At 38.4% G+C, this 25,462-nt stretch overlaps 1 protein-coding gene across 5 annotated transcripts in view; it reads right to left on the bottom strand.

Moving 5' to 3' along the window:
• LOC113534387 (protein NLRC5) overlaps positions 1 to 24,929 on the bottom strand; it is a 43,674-nt gene extending 18,745 nt beyond the window's left edge. For 3 of the 5 annotated variants that reach the window (XM_053234961.1, XM_053234963.1, XM_053234964.1), the window contains exons 1-19: positions 24,880 to 24,929; positions 24,278 to 24,474; positions 23,357 to 23,432; positions 21,408 to 21,515; positions 20,260 to 20,370; positions 19,435 to 19,563; positions 17,744 to 17,872; positions 12,963 to 13,091; positions 11,977 to 12,060; positions 11,812 to 11,893; positions 9,788 to 9,980; positions 7,801 to 9,571; positions 7,299 to 7,472; positions 6,160 to 6,336; positions 4,465 to 4,638; positions 4,033 to 4,206; positions 3,226 to 3,393; positions 2,732 to 2,905; positions 801 to 974 (exon numbers count right to left, since the gene is read on the bottom strand). In XM_053234961.1, the coding sequence (XP_053090936.1) occupies positions 801 to 974; positions 2,732 to 2,905; positions 3,226 to 3,393; positions 4,033 to 4,206; positions 4,465 to 4,638; positions 6,160 to 6,336; positions 7,299 to 7,472; positions 7,801 to 9,571; positions 9,788 to 9,980; positions 11,812 to 11,893; positions 11,977 to 12,060; positions 12,963 to 13,091; positions 17,744 to 17,872; positions 19,435 to 19,563; positions 20,260 to 20,370; positions 21,408 to 21,478 (3,914 nt within the window). In that variant the 5' untranslated portion in view covers positions 21,479 to 21,515; positions 23,357 to 23,432; positions 24,278 to 24,474; positions 24,880 to 24,929. The remainder of the gene's footprint in view (positions 1 to 800; positions 975 to 2,731; positions 2,906 to 3,225; positions 3,394 to 4,032; positions 4,207 to 4,464; positions 4,639 to 6,159; positions 6,337 to 7,298; positions 7,473 to 7,800; positions 9,572 to 9,787; positions 9,981 to 11,811; positions 11,894 to 11,976; positions 12,061 to 12,962; positions 13,092 to 17,743; positions 17,873 to 19,434; positions 19,564 to 20,259; positions 20,371 to 21,407; positions 21,516 to 23,356; positions 23,433 to 24,277; positions 24,475 to 24,879) is intronic. The other 2 variants (XM_053234962.1, XM_053234965.1) reach the window with 2 other exon arrangements.
• Between the last annotated feature and the right edge of the window lie 533 nt (positions 24,930 to 25,462).

The following is a 25,462-nucleotide window of genomic DNA, read 5'->3' as shown; positions in this document are numbered from 1 at the left end:
TTCTTAAGAATATACATTTGTCTGTAACATTCTTGTTATGGGGATGGCTCAGTACAAAGGTGGAAACAATACCCTGGTGCGAAAAGAGGAGCGCGTGTAGCTTGAACACGGGCTTGACTGCTGCCGCCAACAGCAGGGCACAAACCATGGAGGTCATGTGCCCTGCTCCGATACGCTAACCACTAGGTTATTCACAGGTCTAGCGAGCTCTGAGCAGACTGTGCTATAGCGGGTGGTGCGCCTCCAGCAAGCCCTGGCACACGCTCTTAGTGTTTTGCAGCGAGTCGGAGAACAAAATTGAAAATGAGTTAAATCATAATCATATTCAGAATCAAAATGTTTTTAAAGTAGTATGTTTTTAATCTGCTTTTAAAAACATGTATAAAGTTGTGTTCCTAATGTTCTTTTGAACACTGTTGTTTGGAATAAAAAATAGTAATGATCCATGGAATCATTGATGGAAAGCTTTATAACACACTTGGCACAATTTAAGCCTTTTAAAATACATATTATTTACTGGTAACTGCACTTAGAAGAGGTTAGGTCTGTCAAATCAGATTTTTTGCATTTCAGTAAAATAAAGGGACATGGCGTACAGATGCGTCTGATATATTAAGGTCTAAACTAGGTTATATGATCAACAACTGATCACTCTTCAGCTCTTAAAGCAGAAAAAACTGTAACATGTAATGTCCACATAACAATCACTGTTAGGCTTTATTACATTATTTTTTATTATATAATTTTTATTAGTAGTAGTAGTACTATTGCACTGCTTAAATGGATAGATATTACTGTACCTTAATATCTTCAGGATACATCTTTGATTCTTCAGTCCTTCAGATAATTGCTGGACACCTGAATTCTGTAGGTTATTGTTACTCAAGTCCAGCTCAGTTAGAAAACAGAGGTGTGAAATGAGAACTTCAGCCAGAGCTTGACAGCTTTCCACCATTAGACCACATTCAGTAAGTCTAAAAAGAAAAAGGTCCAGCACTTTTCCAATGAGTTCAACCACACTATGCATGCAAAATAATAAAAGTTCAGTGTTTTATGTTTGATGTCATTCTTAGTTTATGTTTCTATAGATGTAAACACTGCCAAAACTATGAGTTGCGTTAATTAAATATTCTTAAAAATTAAATGGTCCTGGGTCTGCCCTGGAGACTTCATCCAGTGTTCTGGGCCTGACACAGCCTAGAGGAAGCTGACCAGGGGGCGTCCTTGTGAGGAGCCTAAACCACCACAACCAGCTGAATTCAGAAGAGCAGTGGTTCCACTCTCAGGCCTTCCTGGATGGCAGAGCTCTTCACACTATCACAGAGTGTAAGGCCAGCAGTCCCACAGAGAAACCTTTTTTTGCTGCCTGTACTCTCAACCTATTCTTTCGGTTGTTACCCACAGCTTGGGAACATAGGTACAGTTAGGGAGGTAGAGCACCACAGACCAGTACCATGACTATCAATACTGCCCCTAACACAGTCCAGGGCAAAGTATCTCCTGATGGGAGCATCCCACACTTTTCGAGAAGCAAACCATCCCAGCTGCTTCACATTCAGGAGCAAAATGATCAAGTATTTATCGAAGGCCCACTTCAGATGATGCAAAGAGCACAACATCATCTGAAAATAGCAAAGATCTTAGCTATACTCTCTATACTGAACACCTCTCCAACCTAGTCTGCATCTTGACAACCTGTCCATAAAAATCACAAACAGAATGTGGACAAAACACACCCTTAACAGAGTCCAACAGTTCTTATTTAATGCCAAGAATGCAGACTCTGACTGCACTCATAGAGAGACCTGATCACATGAAGTAGCAACCCAGATACCTTCATTACCACCCATAAAAAATCAAGGTAAGGCACATGAACATATACCTTCAAATTTCCAAAATATATGTAGGATTAAAATACTTTTCATCCCCCTCAAAAAACTGTAATGTGTAAAAACTGGTCCAGTGGTTCATGGCTTGGGGGTATCTGCATTGTTGTTCCTTAATCCTAGATTCAGCTATTGAGTAAAGTCTCTTCTCCAGAACTCTGCCAAGCTCACACTCCCAGGCAACTCAGAATGCTTTCCTGGGTTTACCAGGTAAATCTGGCAGGCTGATGACACAATTGTTCATTGACCTTTAGCCCAAGGTGCACATATGAGCCACCTTGCAGTCAAACAAAAAGTTTTTGCTAGGTAGGCGGAAACTGGGGAACCCAGTAGAAACTCACATGGGCATAGGGTGAACATGTGAAACTCCATACCGCGAACCCTGGTATTGTGAGGCAACACTACTTGTTGAACCACTGTGCTGCCCTATAACGTACAGCATATATAATGAATATAACAAGTCTACACACTCCTGTTAAAATGGGTTTTTGTGATGTAAAAAAAGAAGCCAAGATTCGTTTCATTTACATCACAAAAACCTACCATTTTAACAGGGATGTGTAGACTTTATATCCATTGTATGTACATATACTTTCTTCAAATTCACAAAATTGTACACTCGATTAAAATACCTCCAAGCCCCCTCACAAAACTATGCAATCCAAGGTTCGATTATTGAGCAAAGTCTCCTCTCCTGAACCCTGGAATGAACATTTCCTAAAAGGATGAGGAGTGTGTAATTGTAAAAATGTATTAAAAAAAAAACTTGCATAATGAATGAACTAAGTTAAATACAAATATGTAAACAAGCAAATATAAAAAATTAAATAATTCAATCTACACACGTAAGTTTCTCAGGTCTGCAGTGTGAATCCTTCAGTAGAGCAGAGAGCTGCTTCACTCCTGAGTCTCCTTTTATTTTCCCACTCAGATTCAGATCCGTCTGCAGTAAGGGGTTTGTACCTAGAACTTTAGTCAGAACATTACAGGCTTCCTCTGCTTCAGGACTTTTCAACAATCTGTGAGGGGGAAAAAATCTCATTAGAAGTATTAACAGTTTAATATGTTATTATTTTAATACATTATTTTATAATGAACTTTTTCTTAAAATAAATCTTCCTCTTTAAAAATATCTTTGAAGATATCAATGGCATTGCATTATATACTGTATAAGGTTTAAGTGTTGATTTTTGTTAAAGAATAATAAAATAAGAATAATATTAAATAATAACCATTAAAGAATGGTTAAAATAACAAATTCCTAGGGAAAGTAATAAACAAGACACATTTTAAAACATTTTAAAACAGTTCTTAACATTAATTATTATGAATTTCTCACTTCAGTTTCTCTAGTTTACAGTCTGGATCCTGTAGTAAATCAGTGAGCAGCTTCACTCCTGATGCTCCAGGGTCGTTCCCTCTGAGATCCAGCTCTATCAGGTGTGATGATTTCACAGCTTCAGCCAGAGCAGCGTAACCTTCCTTTGTTATACTGCAGTCTGAAAGTCTATATAGAGAATATATGATGGCATTACTAACAGTCTGATGAAAGATTTCTATAAGCTTTATATTTATATTTACATGAATTCTTTATATTGTATTTTTTAAAACATCTATATAATATATATATATATATATATATACTGTATAATACAGGGTGTCCCAAAAGTCTCCATACATAAGGGAAAAACTTTTGTAGCAAAATATCTTCAAAATTTTTCATACTTAGTTTACATTATATTTTTTCAGATAGCCTTTAAGAATGCCTTTGACAAAAGAAGAACATATTGAAATCATTCTCATGGCTGGATCAGGAAGCTGTCGCAAGGTTGCGATGGACATGAGATTATATGAATAACACCAGATGTGATAACACGAGTTCATCATGAGTGGGAGAGATGACTGTGTGTGTTTACAAAGAAATAGCAATCATGTATTATGTCTTGTAAATAAAGTTACAATTTGCTAAAAAGTGTTAATTTACCCCTTAAGTTAACACCCTGTGTAATATATAATACCCAGATTATTTAAGGCATATATTGTATGTTCTAGTTGTAAGTCTTTGTGTTGGTTCCATGTAAGAATCATAAGCTCTTATATTATGTGATTTTATAGCATGTGATCAATAGCAGAAGCAGAACCTCACCTCAGTATCTGCAGGTTACAGGGCTGATGTTGCAGCAGTGCACAAAGCTTCTGCACTCCAGAGTTTCCAAATTTATTCTCACTCAGATCCAGCTCTCGTATGTGTGCAGGATTTGAATGAAAAGATGAAGTCAAAGCAGAACAGCCTTCTTTTGTAACACCGCAGTCCTTTAGCCTAAAAATAAAGGGCAAATTAATTTAGTTTTAAAATAAGCATAATAATAATTGTACTGTAGAAAATGTGCGTTTATATGCAGAGACAGTATGGTTTGTCCTGAGGATAACTTCTTCTCTATCATCAAGGTTCACATGAAGCATGCAGTGGTCATGCTCAGGAAAACGGTAAACAAAAACTGCACTAAACAGATTTTTATCACTCTTGAAAATAAGCAGTGTAATTTTATGTTGAAAAAAATAACATTATAGTACACACATAAGTTTCTCAGGTCTACAGTGTGAATCCTCCAGTAGAGCAGAGAGCTGCTTCACTCCCGAGTCTCCGTTTATTTTTCCACTCAGATCCAGTTCTTTTTGCAGTAAGGGGTTTTTACCCAGAACCTCAGTCAGAAAAACAAAAGCCTTCTCTGCATCGGGACTCTTCAGCAGCCTGCAGTGAGAGGACAAAAAGTACAAAAGCAGATTACATTATTAGCAATTTTATACTTTATTTTACATTTAACCTCTGTAATACTCCAGGAAAAAACTAGACCTCATAATACAGTATGTGTTGGAGGTGGCGCAATACCATCTTTTCTAATACTGATACTGAAACCTTGACTGCTGGCTGATACGGATATTGTAGTAGTTTTTTACTACTAATCTGTAAAATAAGTTATTCTTAATTGAAACCTTTCACATCTAAAATTATAATACTCAAACTGCTCAAACACTAGACCATCCTACTGGAAAAAATACAACAATCAGCATGATTTAAATAAAACCACATTTTTATATTCAAATAAACTTTTTTAAAAAATCCCGTAATTTCAGTATAATATTGTTAAAACGCCAGGTACACTTGTTAAGGTAACATAGGTGGCTACTGTTATCATGTGACCTACTTTACACTGCTGCTTATTACATTGCTTGTAGTGATTATTTTAGGGTAGATTTGTTACAGGATCAGATCTGTACAACATCAAATCTGTACACACAAAATCCAGCATTTTCTGAATGGCACTACTGAATATCAGATCAGTGCCATCTCTAGTCTATGTGACTTATAATACCCAGAATGCCAAAGAAAATGTGAGGCTTTATTTTTTTGTGATCATAGAACATGCAAATCTATGTATTTCCATGGCCATGTGCACAGGTTGTACACAGAGCAGCACAATTGCAAAAACAGGTGGGGTTAGATTAAATATGTTATTAACAGGTGATTTCTACAGATTTCATATAATCTTTTCATGTTAGAAATAACCAGCTGACTAATAATTTACAGCAAATGTCTTCTGAGTTCCAATGGACCAAAATCCACAATTAATTATAAGAAACATGCAAGAGGTCAGTTATATTATTATCAGACCAATGTGGCATAAACAGGAAAATGGGCAGTAGGTCAATGATAAATATAGACAGAATGTCACTGCTACACAAAACAGATTTTTTTGCATGGTTTTAACACTATCAACACTGTAAACTAAAGTGTTTCATGTTACTTTGTGCCATCTAGGTCAAAAGCTAAAACAGTTAAAACAGTTATCTTAAAAAAAACATGACAACTGCCAAATCTGTCTTTAGTGAAGTGCTACCCTGGCAGGACTGGCTTAGATTTAGAGCATCAAATGTACATCATGTGAGAGGGAAAGTGAAAGTGGAGTCTCAGAGAGACAGTTGGTCTTTGTGTGAAGTGAAACTTTTTAACAGGTTTAGATGAATTTATATGGAATCTATTATTCACTTACTTACATGTAAAAAAAAAAATTAATGGGTTTTAACTGTTTTAAACGCTGATTAAAATGGAAGCATATCTTTTCCATTAGACCTGTAGCTAAAAATGCTTCAGAACTGAATTGCAATTTAGTGGCATTAACTGAGTTGTTTGTATTTAGTTAGTATTTTGTTAGTGTAGAGAATTAAAATGGATTTTGTATTGAACTAATTAACCCTAATACATATTGCTCACCTCAGTATAGTTAGTTTACAGTTTGCATCCTGTTGTAAATCAGTGAGCAGCTTCACTCCTGATTCTCCAGGGTCGTTTCCTCTGAGATCCAGCTCTATCAGGTGTGATGAGGAGTTCAATCTCAGAGCTTCAGCCAGAGCATCATATCCTTCCCCTTTTATACTGCAGTCTGAAAGACTAAGGGAACAAAAGTCTGTTATTATTTATTAACAAAAGAGATCACAGCATAAAATCAGAAATTTTCTAAGTCAAAGTGCTGTGTTGTTCATAGTTTGTATGCATGTTTACTACAAAATGCATCAAAATTATGCACAGCACTTTGACAAAACGTTTTTGTTTTGTTTTTTAATGTACCTTGCGACTAATTTTATAAAGCCTTTTGTGTGCAAAGCCTACATTTTTTTTAGGCTTTGCACTATGAGTATTGTCACATTCATCTTGGACAATTCTCCGGACCACCAGAGGGCACCCTTACTCACAGTTTTGAATGTCTTCTTCTGTTGTCTGTATCACTTCCTGTTTGTGCATGCCTGTTTTGTGTTCCCCCAATTAGTTCCCCTATTTAAGTTCTGCCATGTGTCTGCCTTGTTGCTGAGCATTGTGTTTACTGTGTGTTTAGAATATGGCTATGTTATTTGGTATTGGTGGTATTTCTGTTGATGGTTTCTAGCCTTGCCTTAATCTAGTTTTTTGTTGTTATTTTGCTAGTTTTGTTTATATTCACTGCAGTAGTTTTATTTGTTAGTGTTTAATAAAGACTGTTTGCACTTGCTTCTGCATCCTGCCTTGGATTTGTTACAGAATGCTAAGCCTTAATATGGATGCAGCAGATTTGTGGGTGCTAAGGCTGGAGTTGGTAGCGTGGGTCCTCCTTTTCATGCAGCAGCAGCATGAAAAACTGGCCAGCAATTGCAATGACATCACTGTACAGCAGGCCCTGAAAAAATGGTCAGGGGTAGGGGGCCCTGCCCTACTGATAATGTTGCCCTGCCTCCCTGCCCAGCAGATAGCATCACCCTCCAGCATCCACATCCTGAAATTATTTTCCAAACAATTCATTCATTGTTCATTTGTGGTATAACGGGGATATTTAAGCAAACCTTCCAGTAAAGACTGCTTAATAGAATTGATGAACTTACCTCAGTTTCTCCAGTTTACAGTTTGGACTCTTCAGTCCAGCACAAAGCTGCTTCACTCCTGAGTCCTGAAGTGGATTACTGCTCAGATCCACCTCAGTCAGCTTGGAGGATTCTGAGCTGAGAACTGTGTGTAAAGCCGAGCAGCTTCTCTCTGTCAGGTTACACTCACTGAGCCTGAAAGTAGAATTGACAGTGAATAAAAACCATTTGTCTGCACCACCAACTACCAAGCTGTTTGCCCATTATAACAGCAAAAGGAGACAACTCCATATTAATGCCCATGGTTTTCAAATGTTCCAAATATATAAGCATCTGATGTTTGGGTGTCCCCATACTTTTAGCTTTTATTTTGATGCCAATTTCAATAGCTCAAGTTCATGTCAAGCTACAAAAAGAGTTTATAGTGTTATGCCATTTAATCAATGTTTTGTTGTATTGGTGCACCCATAAAAGTGCTTGGGGATGAGAAAACTTGTTAAATAGAGAAACAGGTTTAACTTACAGAGCTGTTGTGGCTTCCTGGACGACTGGTAGCAGTCTCTTAAAGCATTCATCTGATCTTATGAACTTCTGTAACTCAAATACTTCCAGATCCTCCTCTGATGTCAGCAACACAAAGACCAGAGCAAACCACTGAGCAGGTGAGAGTTCAGCTTCAGAAAGACGTCCTGAGCTCATGTAGCTTTGGATCTCTTTCACTAATGAATCATCATTTAACTCGTTCAGACAGTAGAACAGATTGATTGATCTCTCTGGAGATGGATTTTGTTCAAGTTTGGACTTGATGTACTCAACTATGTCCTTTTGGCAGTCAGAGTTGCTTCCTGTGTTTGTCAGCAGACCTCGAATGAGCTTCTCATTAGACTCCAATGACAGGCCCAGAAGGAAGCGGAGGAAAAGGTCCAAGTGTCCATTGTCACTCACCAAAGCCTTGTCCACTGTAATCTTGAGCAAATCTAAAACTTTTGTTTCTCTGCTGTCTTCTGGTTGTTCAAAAACATTCTTGTTTTCATTTCTGAGAAATACATAAGTAAATAAGGCAGCAATGAACTCCTGAATGCTGAGATGCACAAAGCTGAAAACTGTGCCAAGAAATCTGCCTGTCTCCTGAGTGCACACTCCTGAGTACACTGCTATTTTACTGGGATTAATTCCACAGGCTTCTAGATCTCCTGCATAGAAAATCAGGTTGTTTTTTTCCAGGTGACTAAAAGCAAGTTTTCCCAGTGAAAGAATTCCCTCTTTATCCCATGGAATATCTGAGGCATACTTTCTATTGTATTTCTTGTCCCCCTGTACGGTCTGAAAGATCAGAAAGCATGTGTACATCTCCGTCAGAGTCTGTGGAATGTCTTCACTGTCTGTACTTCCCAAAATCCCTTCCAGTACAGTAGCTGAAATCCAACAGAAAACTGGAATATGACACATGATGAAGAGGCTTCTTGATCCTTTAACATGGTCAATGATTCTGTTGGCCAGACTCTCATCGCTGATTTTGTTTCTGAAGTACTCCACCTTTTGTACATCATTGAAGCCACGCACCTCTGTGACCCGGTCCACATGTTCAGCAGGGATCTTAGCAGCTGCTGCTGGTCGAGTGGTGATCCAGATGAGAGCAGAGGGAAGTAGATTTCCTTCAATGAGGTTCGTCATTACAGTGTCCAGTGAAGCTGGCATTGATGGATCAGTCCACTTCACATTTTCATTGAATTTTAGAGGAAGTCGACACTCATCTAGGCCATCAAAGATAAACATGACTTTGTACCTATTTGTGAATCTCATTCCTTTTGCTTTTGGGAAAAAATGATAGATGATGTCCCTCAAACTGCACACTTCCTTCTCCTTCAGGTTCAGTTCTCTGAAAGGCAATGGAAATATGAACTTGATGTCCTGATAGTCTCTCCCTTCAGCCCAGTCTAGAACAAACTTCTGCACACAGATGGATTTTCCGATGCCAGCGACCCCCTGCATCACCACAGTTCTGATGGGTTTGTCTTCTTCAGATAATGGTTCGAACATGTTCTTGCATTCAATTTGTTCCTCTTGCTCCATTTGAATTTCTTCAGTTTTCACACTAGTTTTTTGTCTTTGAATTTGTCTCACTTCATGTTCTTCTTTTATTTGTCCACTTCCACCAGCAGTGATGTACAGATCTGTGTAGATCTTGTTAAGTATGTTGGACTCTCCTTGCTTTGCAATTCCTTCCCATACATGTTGATACTTCTTACACAGGTTTGTTCTGAGTGCACGCTGCTGAAATCCTATTAGTGCATCTAATTAAACAATTATACATTAAACAATTATAAAACACAAGAAAGACAAATACATTATCTATGTTATGAAATATTATAGACACTACATTGCTACATTTAGTCATATTGTTAAGAAAGTAGAGAAATTATGGATAGTAGTATGAAGGTTTCAAATAACTATTTACAAATTTTCACCTCTTAAGAAATTTCAGGTGCTATCTTCTATTGATCTCTTACCTTGGAGTGCATCAGCGAGGTCATTGTGTTCCATCATCTTTAGAAAGTACAATGCCATATCAAGAGCTGCTTCTTTAATACTCCACAGATCATCCCTCACCTCTCCATAATATTTTGTGTTTTTCTCTGTCAGAAGTTTCTTAAACATCTCGAGCTCATGTTTTATAAATACTATCATTTTATTTTCGAGATCCTTCACAAAACACACAGAGAAAATGAAATGCAGAACCATTTTATAATAAACATGACAAATGTTTGTCTTCCTTGCAAAATTCTAATATTTCATTTGAATCTTCATGACTGAAAAAAGTTCTAAACACAGCAGGCATGTACACAAAGATTAGAGAGATGTATTCAATGATGTAAAATCTCATGTTGATGTAAACAATTATCAAGCTTTGACATTTAAGCAAGCCCTTCTTTACCAAATGGTGAATGTAGACCTTAAACACAAAAATCAACAAGCCTGATTCACTGTCTGTGCTCTACCAGGTGTGGTTCATTTCATAGAGTCTCTAGATTATCCTGTGTCTCACAGTTTTCAGTGCACTAGTGCTCCTGTGCCTTCATTCATGCAGGCTATGCTATGTTTTGAGGTGTGATACCTTAATGATGTTTCCCATCACACAGAAGGATCCAAAAGTGCTAAATTAGAGACATCTCCTCATGTGTGTATTACCATATTAGTATAAACTTTGTGACACCATGGGTATCAACACACCTGAAGTACCACCAATGAAGAGGCAACAGAGCAGATTGCTGATGGCCAAAGAGATTTGTGTGTTACTGTACTAACAGTCTGTACTTAAAAGTTTGTGCATATAAATTTGCCAGATGTTGTCTCCTCAAGGACATTGCATACTGTGGTGGAAATCAATACACTGGCTCATCCCATCACATTGCCAACCAGTGTCAGGATTCTTGAGAACTCTCCCAGTGCCTGGTGGACAAGCCAGCAATTATAATGTCTCCTCAGTCATACTGGACATACAGTGGCCTACAGGTAGTGGTGACACTGATCAGAAGGTTGGGGGTTCAAGCCCCAGCACTGCCAAGCTGCTACTGTTGGGCCCTTGAGCAAGGCCTTTAACCCTATCTGCTCCAGATAGGGTTATCATGGCTGACCCTATGCTTCCTAACAAGCTGAGATATGCAAAGAAAAGAATTTAACTGTACTGTAATGTACATGTGGCAAATAAGTGCTTCTTTTTCTTCTTCTATTACTGTGGCATTGTTCAAAATCTGCCAGTGCTTCTCCTACATGGGTGAAATTTCCAGTGGTTCAAAGAAAAAAGAAAATTGAACAAAAAAACTGCCACCAAAGATCATCTGTAGATCCAAAACAGTACTCCTGGTTGACAACAAGGGAAAGAATGCAGATGGGGAGAGATCAAGGTTCAATAACTATTCATAAGTTATTCCAGCATGAAGGCAGGTTTACCCAGGAACGGATAGCAGATGATTACCTCAGATAATTGCTAGGACCAGGTCCTAAAGAGCAGTCATGCCCAGAACAGACCAGTTTCTTCCTGCCAAATATTTCCTTACCAAAAATAGCGTCCTATAATTACTATGCACTGAACCAAGGGAAGCCAATGCTCTTCCTCTTCCTCAGTCCAAGAGCACATGCTCCCAGCCCTATTTAATGACTATAGTTTTAGTCTTTTGTTGATGCTAATGTATACTACTTGCCTCATAAGTCACTCTCATCTTCACTTGGGCCGCTAACCATAATTGAGGTGCCATTTAAACACATTAGGATTAATCTGGTGATCTGTTTTCCCTTCCCTGGACTTTACAGCTAAGCAAACTGCATTTTTGGATTTGTGTGTTCTGCACGTTTGAGACTAGCACACTATTTTATCAGTCCATTCTGTTCTAGTTTTCATCATCAAACTAGACACCTTAAAGTGACTTTTTTTTTTGGATACTTATCATCTGAAATGAATATCCACAAATGTTTTCTGAAAAGTTGTAATGGTTGACATCATGGGAAACATTAAGAAAGATGATTTAAGTCTTACATTGAAGATGTTGTAGAGAAAGTCTGTAATCTTCTTCTCTAATTTGGCAGTTTTCACAGCAGCCTCAGGCTCAATATGATCTCTGCAGTCAAAATAAATTATTTTATGATTAGCAGTTTAATTTAGACTAATAAATAGCAGTATTAAATATGAAAAAAATTATACCTTTCCTTAGAGAGTATCCCTGTTGTTTTGTCAGTTGTTTTGTCAGGTGTATGCCTTAGCTGTTTAGCTAGGGGGGAATTTTGTCTAAAAGAAGAGAATGGAAAAGCATTTCTATATTACAATATAATTGTACCAATGTTGAAACAAGGTTTAATATACTTTTTATATATTTGGTAATTCTTAACAAGCTATGAAAACAGAACGTAGCATTAATACATTCATTTTATATAAAGGTGATAGTTAGCACTTAGCTAAATTGCAAGCCTAAGAATTAAATGTAAGTTTTTTTGTTTTGTTTTGTTTTGTTTTTTGTTTTTTTTCAGATGATCAGTGATTAGCTTGCCCTCCTCTGGACAGCACTGTGAATAATGAATTATTTTGGTATGTAATAATAAAGCTTGGTATTTAGTAACTTTGCTAGTGGATGATTCTTCTCTAGGATTGAAACTTTATTCATGACAGTTGTGTGACATCTTTTCAGTGTCACTAAGAGCAGAGAAAGCATTTGAGTTTACTTCTTAACTGTTTATTTGAGTTGAATCTAAATGAAGAATCTTCTCAAAATCTATGTATGAGCAGAAAAAGCAATTTACTTATGTGCTGAGAGATTAAGCTAGGCTCTTCTATATAATATTGATAATATTGCCTGTCAAAGAAATTTACATCCTTAAATTTAAGAACTTTTACTGCACTGGGTGGCAGAGATATCAATAGCTGTGTTTAAATGCTAACAAAGCTTTAATCTTTTAAAATGTCATTTTAAATAGCATCTGTAATGCTTCTTTTGGTTGTGTTTTTGCCTCTGTCTGTTGTGCATTATATCTGGTTTGTACTTTTCTTGCACACTGGGGTAATGATATGCAGATAGTGGCCTCTTTTTTTTTGCCATAATTAACAACTAAACCGATAAATCCTTTACCAGTATCATTCTGGGGTAACGTTCTAAGACTGAGATTATGATGAGCAAGTGGATGAGAAATCGATACCTGAGAGGCTGGTCCCCCTTTAAAGATGAAGAGGAATTCATTTCCTGGGAGGTTGTTTCCTTTTTAAAGTTGATAGAGATTGGCTTGGACCGGTCACTCTTAAAGGACACACAGCTGGCTACAGTTCCTCTAAAGAGCAGAGAGAAATGTGCTTTAGTTATTTCATCTTATAAATTCATGATTCAAGATGCATTCTAAATCCTTCACATGGCTAAAAAAATACAAAGTGTGTTCTCCAAATCAGGTTAGAAAAGATATAGATGCTAATGGCTCCAATCTGTGTCCCATCTGGGATTCCACTCCTCACCACAAGATGTTTTAATGATTCTACCTTTCTCTGATTATTGTTCATCTTGTACTTTTGCTAAATAATATCCGCCCATAGATTCTTAAATCTCCATGAAACTCTCTTAATTGTAGACTTGGACCCTGATGAGCAGATATTGACTTTTGTCTGCCATAATTACAAACTAAAAAAAAACTTTGGTAATTCCAGTCTGGGAAGCTACCTCTAAAGATGTATCTGTCAGAAAGCCGGGGTCGGACCCAAATGCAGAACGCAGACAGAGATACAACTTCAAGAGTCTTTAATAAGCACTACGGTATACACACAGTCAATGGCGTCAGAGTTGATGCAACAGACAAAGTAACGGGCAGAAAAACAATAGCAGGTTCACAGTCTTTACTCACAAACAGGGAACTTAATATCCACGCAAACTGAATGAAGCAGATACAGAGTCCTCTACCGGTGGAGATGCGATAACGGCTGACTCGCTAGCGGCAGCAGGACTAATCTCCGTAGGCAAACAAATCCAAAGGGGCAGGCGGAAATCCAAGTGCAACAGTTCCAAATAATCCAAAACCGACAGGCAGACAAACGGTAACGCAGACTTAACTGAAATACCAAAGACAGGCAGGGTCAAAACCAGGAGGAAAAACACAGGAAACAGGGCGGGATAGCTACTCAGGCATGCAAGGTAAACTGAGGAGGCCATCTGGCGATGACCACATGTTGAGTGAGGCCTTATATAGGGCAGGAGACACAAAATGACAGCCGCAGGAAGCTCTCCTCCCAACCTGGAAGTGTAAGTCATAACAGTACAGAGACTCTTCTCCAGGTGCGCCAACATCACTTGACAAAGGCCAGGGCCAAGGGTATGGACGCCTCCAACTCCTGCGTGGGGGCTGGTACCCGTAGGCAGCTTGGATTTGGTGAGATGCCCTTGGCGGATGATGGAAGTGAGTTGTGGGCGTATTCTACCCAGATCAAGTTCCCAGACTAGGATGAAGGGTCCTCGGATCATAAAATGCGCAACCCCACCTCGAACTCCTGACTGAGGCGTTCTGTCTGGCCGTTGGTCTGTGGGTGGAAACCGGATGAGAGACTGACAGTGATTCCTAGGAGCTGGCAGAATTCTTTCCAGAAGAGAGATGTGAACTGGAGCAATGTTGTGTGGCAGGCCGTGGAGGCGAAAAACATGTTGGACCATGACCTGGGCTGTTTCCTTGGCTGTGGGCAACTTGGGCAGCGGTATGAAGTGGGCCATCTTGGAAAACCGGTTCACCACGGTGAGTATGGTGGTGTTTCCCGCTGAACAAGGGAGGCCTGTGACAAAGTCCATAGACAGATGCAGCCAGGGTCTCTTGGGTGCAGGCAGGGTCAGAGGAGTCCGGCCAGAGGAGCCTTGGTCATCTTCTGCTGAGCACAGACAGGGCAGGCAGTTACAAACTCCCAGACGTCCCTCCTCATAGTCAGCCACCAAAAGCGTTGGTGGACGAGTGCTTGGGTACGGGTTGGATATGAGGGTGGCAGAATATCCTGGAGCTGTGGCACCACTGCAGAACCTGTGAACGCATGGACTCAGGGACGAAGAGCTTGCCCTCTGGACAGTTCTCGGGCGCGGGTTCGTTGACGGTGGCCTGCTGCACCTTCCTCTCAATGTCTAAGCGAAGAGCTCTCACCAGGACTGAGGATGGGAGGATGCATTCAGAGGGTTCCTCTTCCGCTGGTGAGAACTGACACGAAAGGGCGTCAGGCTTGCCGTTCTCCAAACCAGGGCGATACAACAGCGAGAAGTTGAAGCGCCAGAAGAAGAGTGCCCAACGGGCCTGCCTGGGGTTTAATCTCTTGGCTGTCCGGAGGTATTCAAGGTTCTTGTGGTCAGTCCACACTATGAATGGCTGCTCAGCGCCCTCCAGCCAGTGTCGCCACTCCTCCAAGGCTAACTTGATGGTGAGGAGTTCACGTTCGCCCGCCACATAGTTCCGCTCAGCTGGGCTGAGCCGGCAGGAGAAGGCTCAGGGATGTAGGCGGTTGTCCTTAGGGGACCTCTGAGACAGGACGGCCCCCACGCCAAAGTCAAAGGCGTCGACCTCCACAAAGAACTGGAGCATCAGGTCAGGCAGGGTTAGGATAGGGGCCATCGTGAAGAGGTCCTTAAGCTTGCTGTCTTCCATTCATCCCCTTCTCAGATGCAGACCAGGTGATAGACATTCCTCAGGTCTAGCTTGGTGAAGATGGTGGCTCCCTGGAGTAGCTCGAAGGCAGAAGACATCAACGGTAATGGGTAGCGGTTCTTGACTTTGATAGCGCTGAGCCCTCAGTAGTCGATGCACGGGCGGAGCAACTTGTCCTTCTTTTCCACGAAGAAAAATCCGGCTCCGGTGGGGCAAGAAGACGGGCGGATAATGCCCGCGGCGAGGGACTCCTGAATGTACGTGGCCATCGCCTCCCTCTCGGGTCCGGTGAGATGGTACAGGTGTCCATGTGGGGGCATGGTTCCGGGTAGGAGGTCAATGGCACAGTCGTAGGCTCGATGCGGGGGCAGCGACGAAGCCTTGGCCTTGCTGAACACCTGTTTGAGGGCATGGTAAACCAGCGTCACGCAACTGAGGTCAGGGGGTGGTTCCTCCTTCACCGGGGCCCTGGCAGGGAAGGTTGTGCTGAGACAACTTGTGTGGCAGTATGTTCCCCAGTCCAGGATTCTGCCGCTCGTCCAGTCTACGTGGGGATTGTGCTTGCTCAACCATGTGAACCCAAAGATGATCGGCGCTTGTGATGATGGGATAACAAAGAAGGAGAGCCATTCCCAGTGATGTTCAGCAATGGTTACCAGCAAGGGTTTAGTTCCAAATAATCCAAAACTGACAGGCAGACAAACGGTAACACAGGGCAGACTTAACTGAAATACCAAAGACAGGCAGGGTCAAAACCGGGAAGACAAACACAGGAAACAGGGCGAGATAGCTACTCAGGCACGCAAGGTAAACTGAGGAGGCCATCTGGCGATGAGTACATGTTGGGTGAGGCCTTATATAGTGCCAGAGACACAAAATGGCCACCGCAGGAAGTGCTCCTCCCAAAATGGCTGCCGACCTGGAAGTGTAAGTCATGACAGTATCTGAAGATGGGACTTATGAGAGTGGCTTTGACTGGTCACTCTTAAAGGACACACAGCTGGTTTCAGGAGATTTTGATCCTTCCTTATTTGCTCTAAAGAGTAATGTAAAGGAGTAGTGAAAGAGAAATATGATATAGCAAAATTGGTTACCAAATGGTTGTTGACTTCAGGAGGATTTGTGGTGACCATTATCCACCGCACATCTACAGCACCACCATGACCAATGTGCACATTGCTCAGAAGCTCATGCACATTCTCAACTCAACCTACCTAGCCAGAATACTTGGAAAAACTCACCCTTTCCTTCCTCACTTTCTACAAGGTGTACACAGAGAGCATCCTGATCAGCTACATCACTGTCTGGTAATAAAACTGCAAGTCCTGAATACATTTCTGATACGCTTAAAGAATATAAACATAGTAGATCTCTAAGATCCACGGGTGCAGGTCAGCTGGTAGTACCTAGAGTCCAAACTAAACACGGTGAAGCAGCATTTTGCATTTTGGCTGTTCAAATCTGGAATCAGCTCCCAGAAGATGTTAGATGTGCCATAAATGAAGCTATGTTTACATCTAGATTAAAAACAAACCTGTTTTTTCATGTGCCTACAATTAAGATGTTAGGACTTATACTTGCACTGTATTCTTTACACTACTTTCTCAGCAATGTCTTTTCTGTTGAATTTTTATGAATCTTAATAGATTTATTAATTTTAATGAATATTAGTTTATTATATACTATCATTTTTAAATATCAAAATCTTATTTGATTTTTGTCTTTTTATTCTTCATTTTATTTGTAAAGTACTTTGAATTGCCTGGTGTATGAAACATGCTTATGTAAATAAACTTGCCTTGCCCTGCCTTGCCTTGACTAAGAGCAGAGAAAGCACTAGAGTTTATTTCTTAACTTGAGTTTATTTCTTAACTGTTTATTTGAGTTGAATCTAAATGAAAAAATTCTCAAAATCTGTAGATGGGCAGAAAAAGAACTTCTGTGCTGTCAGCTTAAGCTAGTCTCTTCTATACTGATAATATTGCCTATCTAACAAATTTACGTCCTTAAATTTAAGAACTTTTACTGCACTGGGTGGCAGAGATATCAATAGCTGTGTTTAAATGCTAACAAAGCTTTAATCTTTTAAAATGTCATTTTAAATAGCATCTGTAATGCTTCTTTTGGTTGTGTTTTTGCCTCTGTCTGTTGTGCATTATATCTGGTTTGTACTTTTCTTGCACACTGGGGTAATGATATGCAGATAGTGGCCTCTTTTTTTTGCCATAATTAACGACTAAAGCGATAAATCCTTTACCAGTATCATTCCGGGGTAACTTTCTAAGACTGAGATTATGATGAGCAAGTGGATGAGAAATCGATACCTGAGAGGCTGGTCCCCCTTTAAAGATGAAGAGGAATTCATTTCCTGGGAGGTTGTTTCCTCTTTAAAGTTGATAGAGATTGGCTTGGACCGGTCACTCTTAAAGGACACACAGCTAGCTACAGGTCCTCTAAAGAGCAGAGAGAAATGTGCTTTAGTTATTTCATCTTATAAATTCTCATGATTCAAGATGCATTCTGAATCATTCACATGGCTAAAAAATACAAAGTATGTTCTCCAAATCAGGTTAGTAAAGATATAGATGCTAATGGCTCCAATCTGTGTCCCATCTGCACACAGGGATTCCACTCCTCACCACAAGATGTTTGAATGATTCTACCTTTCTCTGATTATTGTTCATTGTTTGTGCCTTTTATTGTTTCAGATGCTTACAGTTGTTATGTACATTTTACGTTATATGTATACATGCATTTTCTATCTGTATTTGTCTTGTTTCTTTTTACACAGCTTTGTAAAGCATCTTTTTTTTTACATTTTTTTTTTATCATTATCTGGCTGTGACTGTCCTCACCCATTCTTCCTTTGATCAAAGTTTATACTTTTTCATACATTTTAACTACATTATGTTTTTCATTTGCACTGGGTTCTGGTACTTTTGCTAAATAATATCTGCTCATAGATTCTTAAATCTCCCTGGAACTCTCTTCCTTGCAGACTGGGACCCTGGTGAGCAGATATTGACCTTTTGTCTGCCGTAATTACATACTAAAAAAAAAAAAACTTTAGTAATTCCAGTCTGGGGAGCTACCTCTAAAGATGTATCTGAAGATGGGATTTATGAGAGTGGCATTGACTAGTCACTCTTAAAGGACACACAGCTGATTTCAGCCACAAATGTAGCTATTTTTACATCTAGATTAAAAACAAACTAGTTTTTTTCACGTGCCTACAATTAAGATGTTAGGACTTATACTTGCACTGTATTCTTTGCACTACTTTCCCAGCAATTTGTGTCTTTTCTTTTCTGTTGAATTTTTATGAATCTTAATTGATTTATTTAAATTTTAATGAATATTAGTTTATTATATACTATCATTTTTAAATGTTAAGATCTTATTTGATTTTTGTCTTTATCGTCTTCATTTTATTTGCAGAGCACTTTGAATTGCCTGGTGTATGAAACATGCTTATGTAAATAAACTTGCCTTGCCCTGCCTTGCCTTGACTAAGAGCAGAGAAAGCACTAGAGTTTATTTCTTAACCTGAGTTTATTTCTTAACTGTTTATTTGAGTTGAATCTAAATGAAAAAATTCTCAAAATCTGTAGATGGGCAGAAAAAGAACTTCTGTGCTGTCAGCTTAAGCTAGTCTCTTCTATACTGATAATATTGCCTATCTAACAAATTTACGTCCTTAAATTTAAGAACTTTTACTGCACTGGGTGGCAGAGATATCAATAGCTGTGTTTAAATGCTAACAAAGCTTTAATCTTTTAAAATGTCATTTTAAATAGCATCTGTAATGCTTCTTTTGGTTGTGTTTTTGCCTCTGTCTGTTGTGCATTATATCTGGTTTGTACTTTTCTTGCACACTGGGGTAATGATATGCAGATAGTGGCCTCTTTTTTTTGCCATAATTAACGACTAAACCGATAAATCCTTTACCAGTATCATTCTGGGGTAACTTTCTAAGACTGAGATTATGATGAGCAAGTGGATGAGAAATCGATACCTGAGAGGCTGGTCCCCCTTTAAAGATGAAGAGGAATTCATTTCCTGGGAGGTTGTTTCCTCTTTAAAGTTGATAGAGATTGGCTTGGACCGGTCACTCTTAAAGGACACACAGCTGGCTACAGTTCCTCTAAAGAGCAGAGAGAAATGTGCTTTAGTTATTTCATCTTATAAATTCTCATGATTCAAGATGCATTCTGAATCATTCACATGGCTAAAAAATACAAAGTATGTTCTCCAAATCAGGTTAGTAAAGATATAGATGCTAATGGCTCCAATCTGTGTCCCATCTGCACACAGGGATTCCACTCCTCACCACAAGATGTTTGAATGATTCTACCTTTCTCTGATTATTGTTCATTGTTTGTGCCTTTTATTGTTTCAGATGCTTACAGTTGTTATGTACATTTTACGTTATATGTATACATGCATTTTCTATCTGTATTTGTCTTGTTTCTTTTTACACAGCTTTGTAAAGCATCTTTTTTTTTACATTTTTTTTATCATTATCTGGCTGTGACTGTCCTCACCCATTCTTCCTTTGATCAAAGTTTATACTTTTTCATACATTTTAACTACATTATGTTTTTCATTTGCACTGGGTTCTGGTACTTTTGCTAAATAATATCTGCTCATAGATTCTTAAATCTCCCTGGAACTCTCTTCCTTGCAGACTGGGACCCTGGTGAGCAGATATTGACCTTTTGTCTGCCGTAATTACAGACTAAAAAAAAAAAAACTTTAGTAATTCCAGTCTGGGGAGCTACCTCTAAAGATGTATCTGAAGATGGGATTTATGATGAGCAACAGGAAGAGAAGTGAATACCTGTCCTGAGAAGCTGTTCCCTCTTTAAAGTTGATAGAGAGTGGCTTTGACTGGTCACTCTTAAAGGACACACAGCTGGTTTCAGGAGATTTTGGTCTTTCCTCATTTCCTCTAAAGAGTAATGTAAAAGAGTAGTGAAAGAGAAATATGATAGAGCAAACCTGGTTACCAAATGGTTGTTGACTTCAGGAGAATTTGTGGTGACTATTCTCCACCGCACATCTACAGCACCACTATGAGCACAGTAAAGACCTCCAAGTTCCTCTGTGTGCACATTGCTGAGAAGCACATGCATATTCTCAGCGCGACCTACCTAGCCAGAAAGCCTGGCAAAATTCACCCTTTCCTTCCTCACTTTTTTCTACAGGGTGTACACAGAGAGCATCCTGATCAGCTACATCACTGTCTGGTAAGAAAACTGCAACTTATTGAGCTGACATACTGCAAGATCCCACAGTAGAAAAAAGGTGAGAACATCATCAGTGTATCTGAAAGTCCCAAGTCTGAACTCTTGGTGTTAGACTCAGATCTGACCTTTATTATCAATATTAAAGCAGTTACCATAACAGCATTTTATCATCTTAAAAACACTGCCAGAATTAATGGGCTACAAAACCTCAAAAAACTAATCCACTCTTACCAGCACGGTCAACTTCTGTTACAGTCTCCTAACCGAACTTCCTAAAAAGAGCATTAAACAGCTGCAACTCATTTAAAATACTGTTGCTAGAGTTCTAACCAAAACCAGGAGAACAGAGCACATTACTCCAGTTCTAAAATATTTACTCTGGCTTCAAGTTAGTTACAGAATTGATTTCAAAATGTTGCTTCTAGTCTATAAATCACAAAATGGTCTGGGTCCTGAATACATCTCTGATATGCTTAATGAATATAAACCTAGTAGGTCCCTAAGATCCATGGGTGTAGGTCAGCTGAGTCCAAACTAAACATGAGACATGCAACACACATACTATAGGCTAACATCTGACATAGCTATGATATAAATGTTTGAATTTATATCATATCATATAAATGTGTATGAGGGCAATTGCAAACCTCTTTTTTTTTTCAACAGAAAATTGTAGTCTGCTAATACAGTAAATGTGATTTAGTGTAATGTAAGTCACAAATAAACCTGGTTGACTTACTTTTGATGCTTACGTTGCCCCTCTGAAAGACTCATTTCAGTGGTTCTGGTTTCCTCACACTCCCCCGACATTCTGTCAGAAAGTTAAACGTCTGCTTCACTCTTAATCCTGGAAGGAATTCATTAGGAGAGTATAAAGTGACAGAGCTCTTCAAATTAGCTTTTGGATATAAACCATAGAGCAAAGATTCCCAACTCTGGTCCTGTAGAACTGTCTGTACTGCACATGTTAGTGTTTTCCCTGCTCCCAACAGACCTGATTCAGTTAATCAGCTAATCAATTAATCAGGATGGTGATGCACAATTAAAGGTCTATAGGAAATAAAGCATGGCACCCAGAGTCAATAGTAGCAAGCTAACCAGCTAATGTTAGCTAGCTAAAGCACAAGAGCTGCTTTACGAATTTGCTCTTTCACCTAGTACTTGCTAATTGGTGATAATCACATGGAGGTGCACTTAATTTTTTTTTTTCATAACGATTCTGTAATACTGAGGATTGACAGATAAAGCAGCACACTACTGTACTAAATGCGACATAACATACTCCTTATGGTGTTATTACTATTTAAACATACTGTTTAGTGTGTCATCAGTTTTTAGAATCAGTTTTGGATGTGGACTCTTTGGACTCTTCGAATGTGTACTGAGCTGCTATTCACAACCATCTGATTGATCTGTGATGAGGAAGGATGCTGTACAATTCATTTTACAGAATGTTCTTCTGTTTCTAATAATATACACTATATGGGCAAAAGTATGTGGACACCTGACCATCACACCCATACTACAGCACACAAACACATTCTATACAACTATGTGCTTCGAACTTTGTGGCTAAGAACCACATATGTGTATGATGGTCAGGTGTCCACATACTTTTGGTCATATAGTGTATTTCAAAAAAAAAAAAAACTCTAAAAATTACACCTTATTGCTGTGATCAGAAAATAAAATTAACTAATTGACCTCAGGACAAGCCAAGTATGAAATACACAAATATATTCTTTTTACATATTAAAAGGCCTTTTTATTAGAGATACAAAATTCATTAATTTTCCACCAGTTAAATTCTGTTAAAATCTATTAAATCTCTAACCATATGACTGACTGGTAATTTTTTTATCTATAAATATCTCTACAATGGAATACTATAAGGCTGAAAATACACATTTAGTTTATTTTAAAGCAAACAATTGATTTTAAAAAAGTTTAATAAAACTTTTTTGTGATTACAGTCTACTGTTTCTCCATCTGTATTTGTGATTACATATTTTAATAACTCCTATAAAAAAAAGAAGAATATACATAATATCACACAAATGTTGAATATTTAACCAATTTTACGACAGTCTCAAAATGGCTTCTCAGCCAAGTGTACTTTGGAACTAGAAATGTCTTGTCTTGTTTACACAGAAATGGACGTTACTGAATAACCCAATTAATCCTGTTGAATATTAACTATGCATTTACAAAAAGAAACTCTATTCAATTAAATTTAATTTATTACTGTTAATATAAGATATAAGAGGGAGATACTATACTTGGGAAGATAGGGATAAGAGAAAAAGAAGAAATAAGAAAGAAAAGAGAGGGGAGAGAGAGAGAGAGAGAGAGAGAGAGAGAGAGATGACACTTCTTGAAAATAAACCATTTTTTATCACTAATATCAAATCTGAATACATATATGTCAGAATATCTTTATTTTACACAAATATAAAGACAAATATAAAGTCTCTCACTCCTCAAAAAGATACTTTTTCTTAGTTCATGATAAACAAGAAGGAACATGTTCATGTATGCATGAAGCTCGCGGGTGCAGTTTTGGTTTCAGTATGTGGATATTAACACCCCCATCACCTCATTTGGATAATGATAAACAGGCAGGAATGTACAAGGAAATGTTGGATATAAAGCAAAAACTTTTTAAGCTGTACTTTGTATTGGATTTACCTTTTCTTTTTACTGGCAAGCCACTGTTGATGCAGTTGTTCAGTGGGGCCAGATCTTTTGCCTTTCAGCAAATGCGCTTAAAATGAAAAACATAACTTTAGAAAAAACTCAATACAGACCTGACTCCCCACACACACTGCTCGGTCAAGCTTGTTGAGCAAGAAGAACCACAACTAACCACCCAACCACAATATACTATACGTGCTGCTTCTTATTTACTGCACCTGCATTCACTGGATATATTCACACTATTCTGTACACTTTAGAGGAGAGAAGAGTGGAAGTGACCAAAATTAATTTGAAAGGATTCTACAGGATACAAGATGTCCTTTCCATATATTTTAAAGTAAAGTGATGCTACTGCTTAATAGACAACTTGCACAACTTTTGAGTCACACCAAAAGACATCAGTTTTCCTTTTTTTTTATCAAGGGCTTTTAAATTATATCAGTTTTTCTTTTCATGATTCCTTGAAATTTATTAGACTTAGACTCTTGAATGTAAAAAAAAAAAAAAAAAACATCTTAAAATCATCTGATGAAACAGACACTTTAGCTGTTTTTTTAACCAACTTTCAAGTTTTTAGCTGGTTGTGTTAAACTGAAATGTAAATAAAATATGCAGCAGCCCATTCACTGATGTCTAGTGTACAGTTTTTGAGATGTGTAACCTGTGCTTTGAAGGTGTAAAAAATAAAAATAAAAAAATAAAATAAAAATTTAAGGAGTAAGTTTTGTTTCTTGGAAATGTAATTAGACTAATAAGAGTACAAGTATACAACTTCAATTAACTTAATTATAATAATTCAATTAATTATAATTATAATAATGGAGTGCAGTTACTCAAATTGGCTATTTTCCATCTCTGGATGTGAGAATATTCGCATTATATTTACAGATGTGTGTATATTGTTATTCTTACCGTTTATTTCCTTTGGTTATCTTTTGCAGGCTACATCATGTCCAGAAATGATTTCGACAAAAATACGAGTTGTGTTAAAGATAATTGTTGCCTGTGGTGCTGCTGTAGAAGAGATTCTTGTGATTAGCATCAATGTCAGGGAAAAGTGCGCGAGATCAACCACGCTTTGAAGCTTTCTTCCTGTTCCTGTGCAGCACCTGGCAAACGATTTACAAGAAACCAGTTTGATCTCTCAACCATACAAAATGAAAGGTTTGTCTCCTTGTAGCGCGTGACCTCAAACTGCATGCAGTAAAAATGACGTCAACACTAAGCATCAAAGCCATTTCTGACAAATTCAACATTCTTTCCCATGTCGAAACCCAAATGTTAGTAAATTTTCTCTCTGATTGTTATATATGCTTTACAGCAATAGCCTAGTCATGGCGTCTGCTCGCTTTGTATGTGCGTATCACACTGTAAAAATTAAAAAAAAGGTTAAAATTCGTCAGACTGGAACATCAGTTTAATTTCATCTATAGTATATTTAATATTCACTAGGCGCGATGTTGTGTATAGGACATAAATCAGATAAATCAGGGAACAGAAAGAAATAACATTACCGCATTAACGGCGAGTCTGTTATTCTGCTGCAGTTTACTTTCACTTTCACATTTAACCCTTCAGTGTTCACTTCAGCATGAAGTCCCACTGACTCATACCACGGCTTTAGAATTTACAGAAATCTAGTTGCTGCATTAATCTGAAACTATCTGATACATTCTTTTTTTTCCTTAATGGCAGGTAGGAGTAGAAATAATAAATAGGGAACAAAATCGGGGGAGAGCGGGGTAAGTTGTCACACTGCTCACACCTCTAACAGCAGAGACATTACCTTAAACATTAAATAGCTGTTTTTGTGTGATTTCATGTTCTCTGGTCACTTTTCTGTTTCCATGTGGAAACACTCAAAGACACTCAAGTCTAGAGTAAGCGCAATTTTCTTATAGAAATTGTCACGTCACCTTTTATACTTATTTTAGTTATGAATTATTTTAGTTTTTTCAGTTTTTCTCTCCCTAATTTTAGTCTTAGCCAATTCCCACCCACCAGCCAACTTTCTGCCATCATATGATAGCTACCAAGTGGGGAGGGCGGAACAGGGAGGGCTTGGTACAAAGGTGGAAAAAGTACCAGTATAGGCCG

This window comes from Pangasianodon hypophthalmus, chromosome 6 (genome assembly GCF_027358585.1).
Source record: "Pangasianodon hypophthalmus isolate fPanHyp1 chromosome 6, fPanHyp1.pri, whole genome shotgun sequence".
Classification (NCBI taxonomy): Eukaryota; Metazoa; Chordata; class Actinopteri; order Siluriformes; family Pangasiidae; genus Pangasianodon; species Pangasianodon hypophthalmus.
This window is presented reverse-complemented; position numbering and strand designations above follow the sequence as displayed.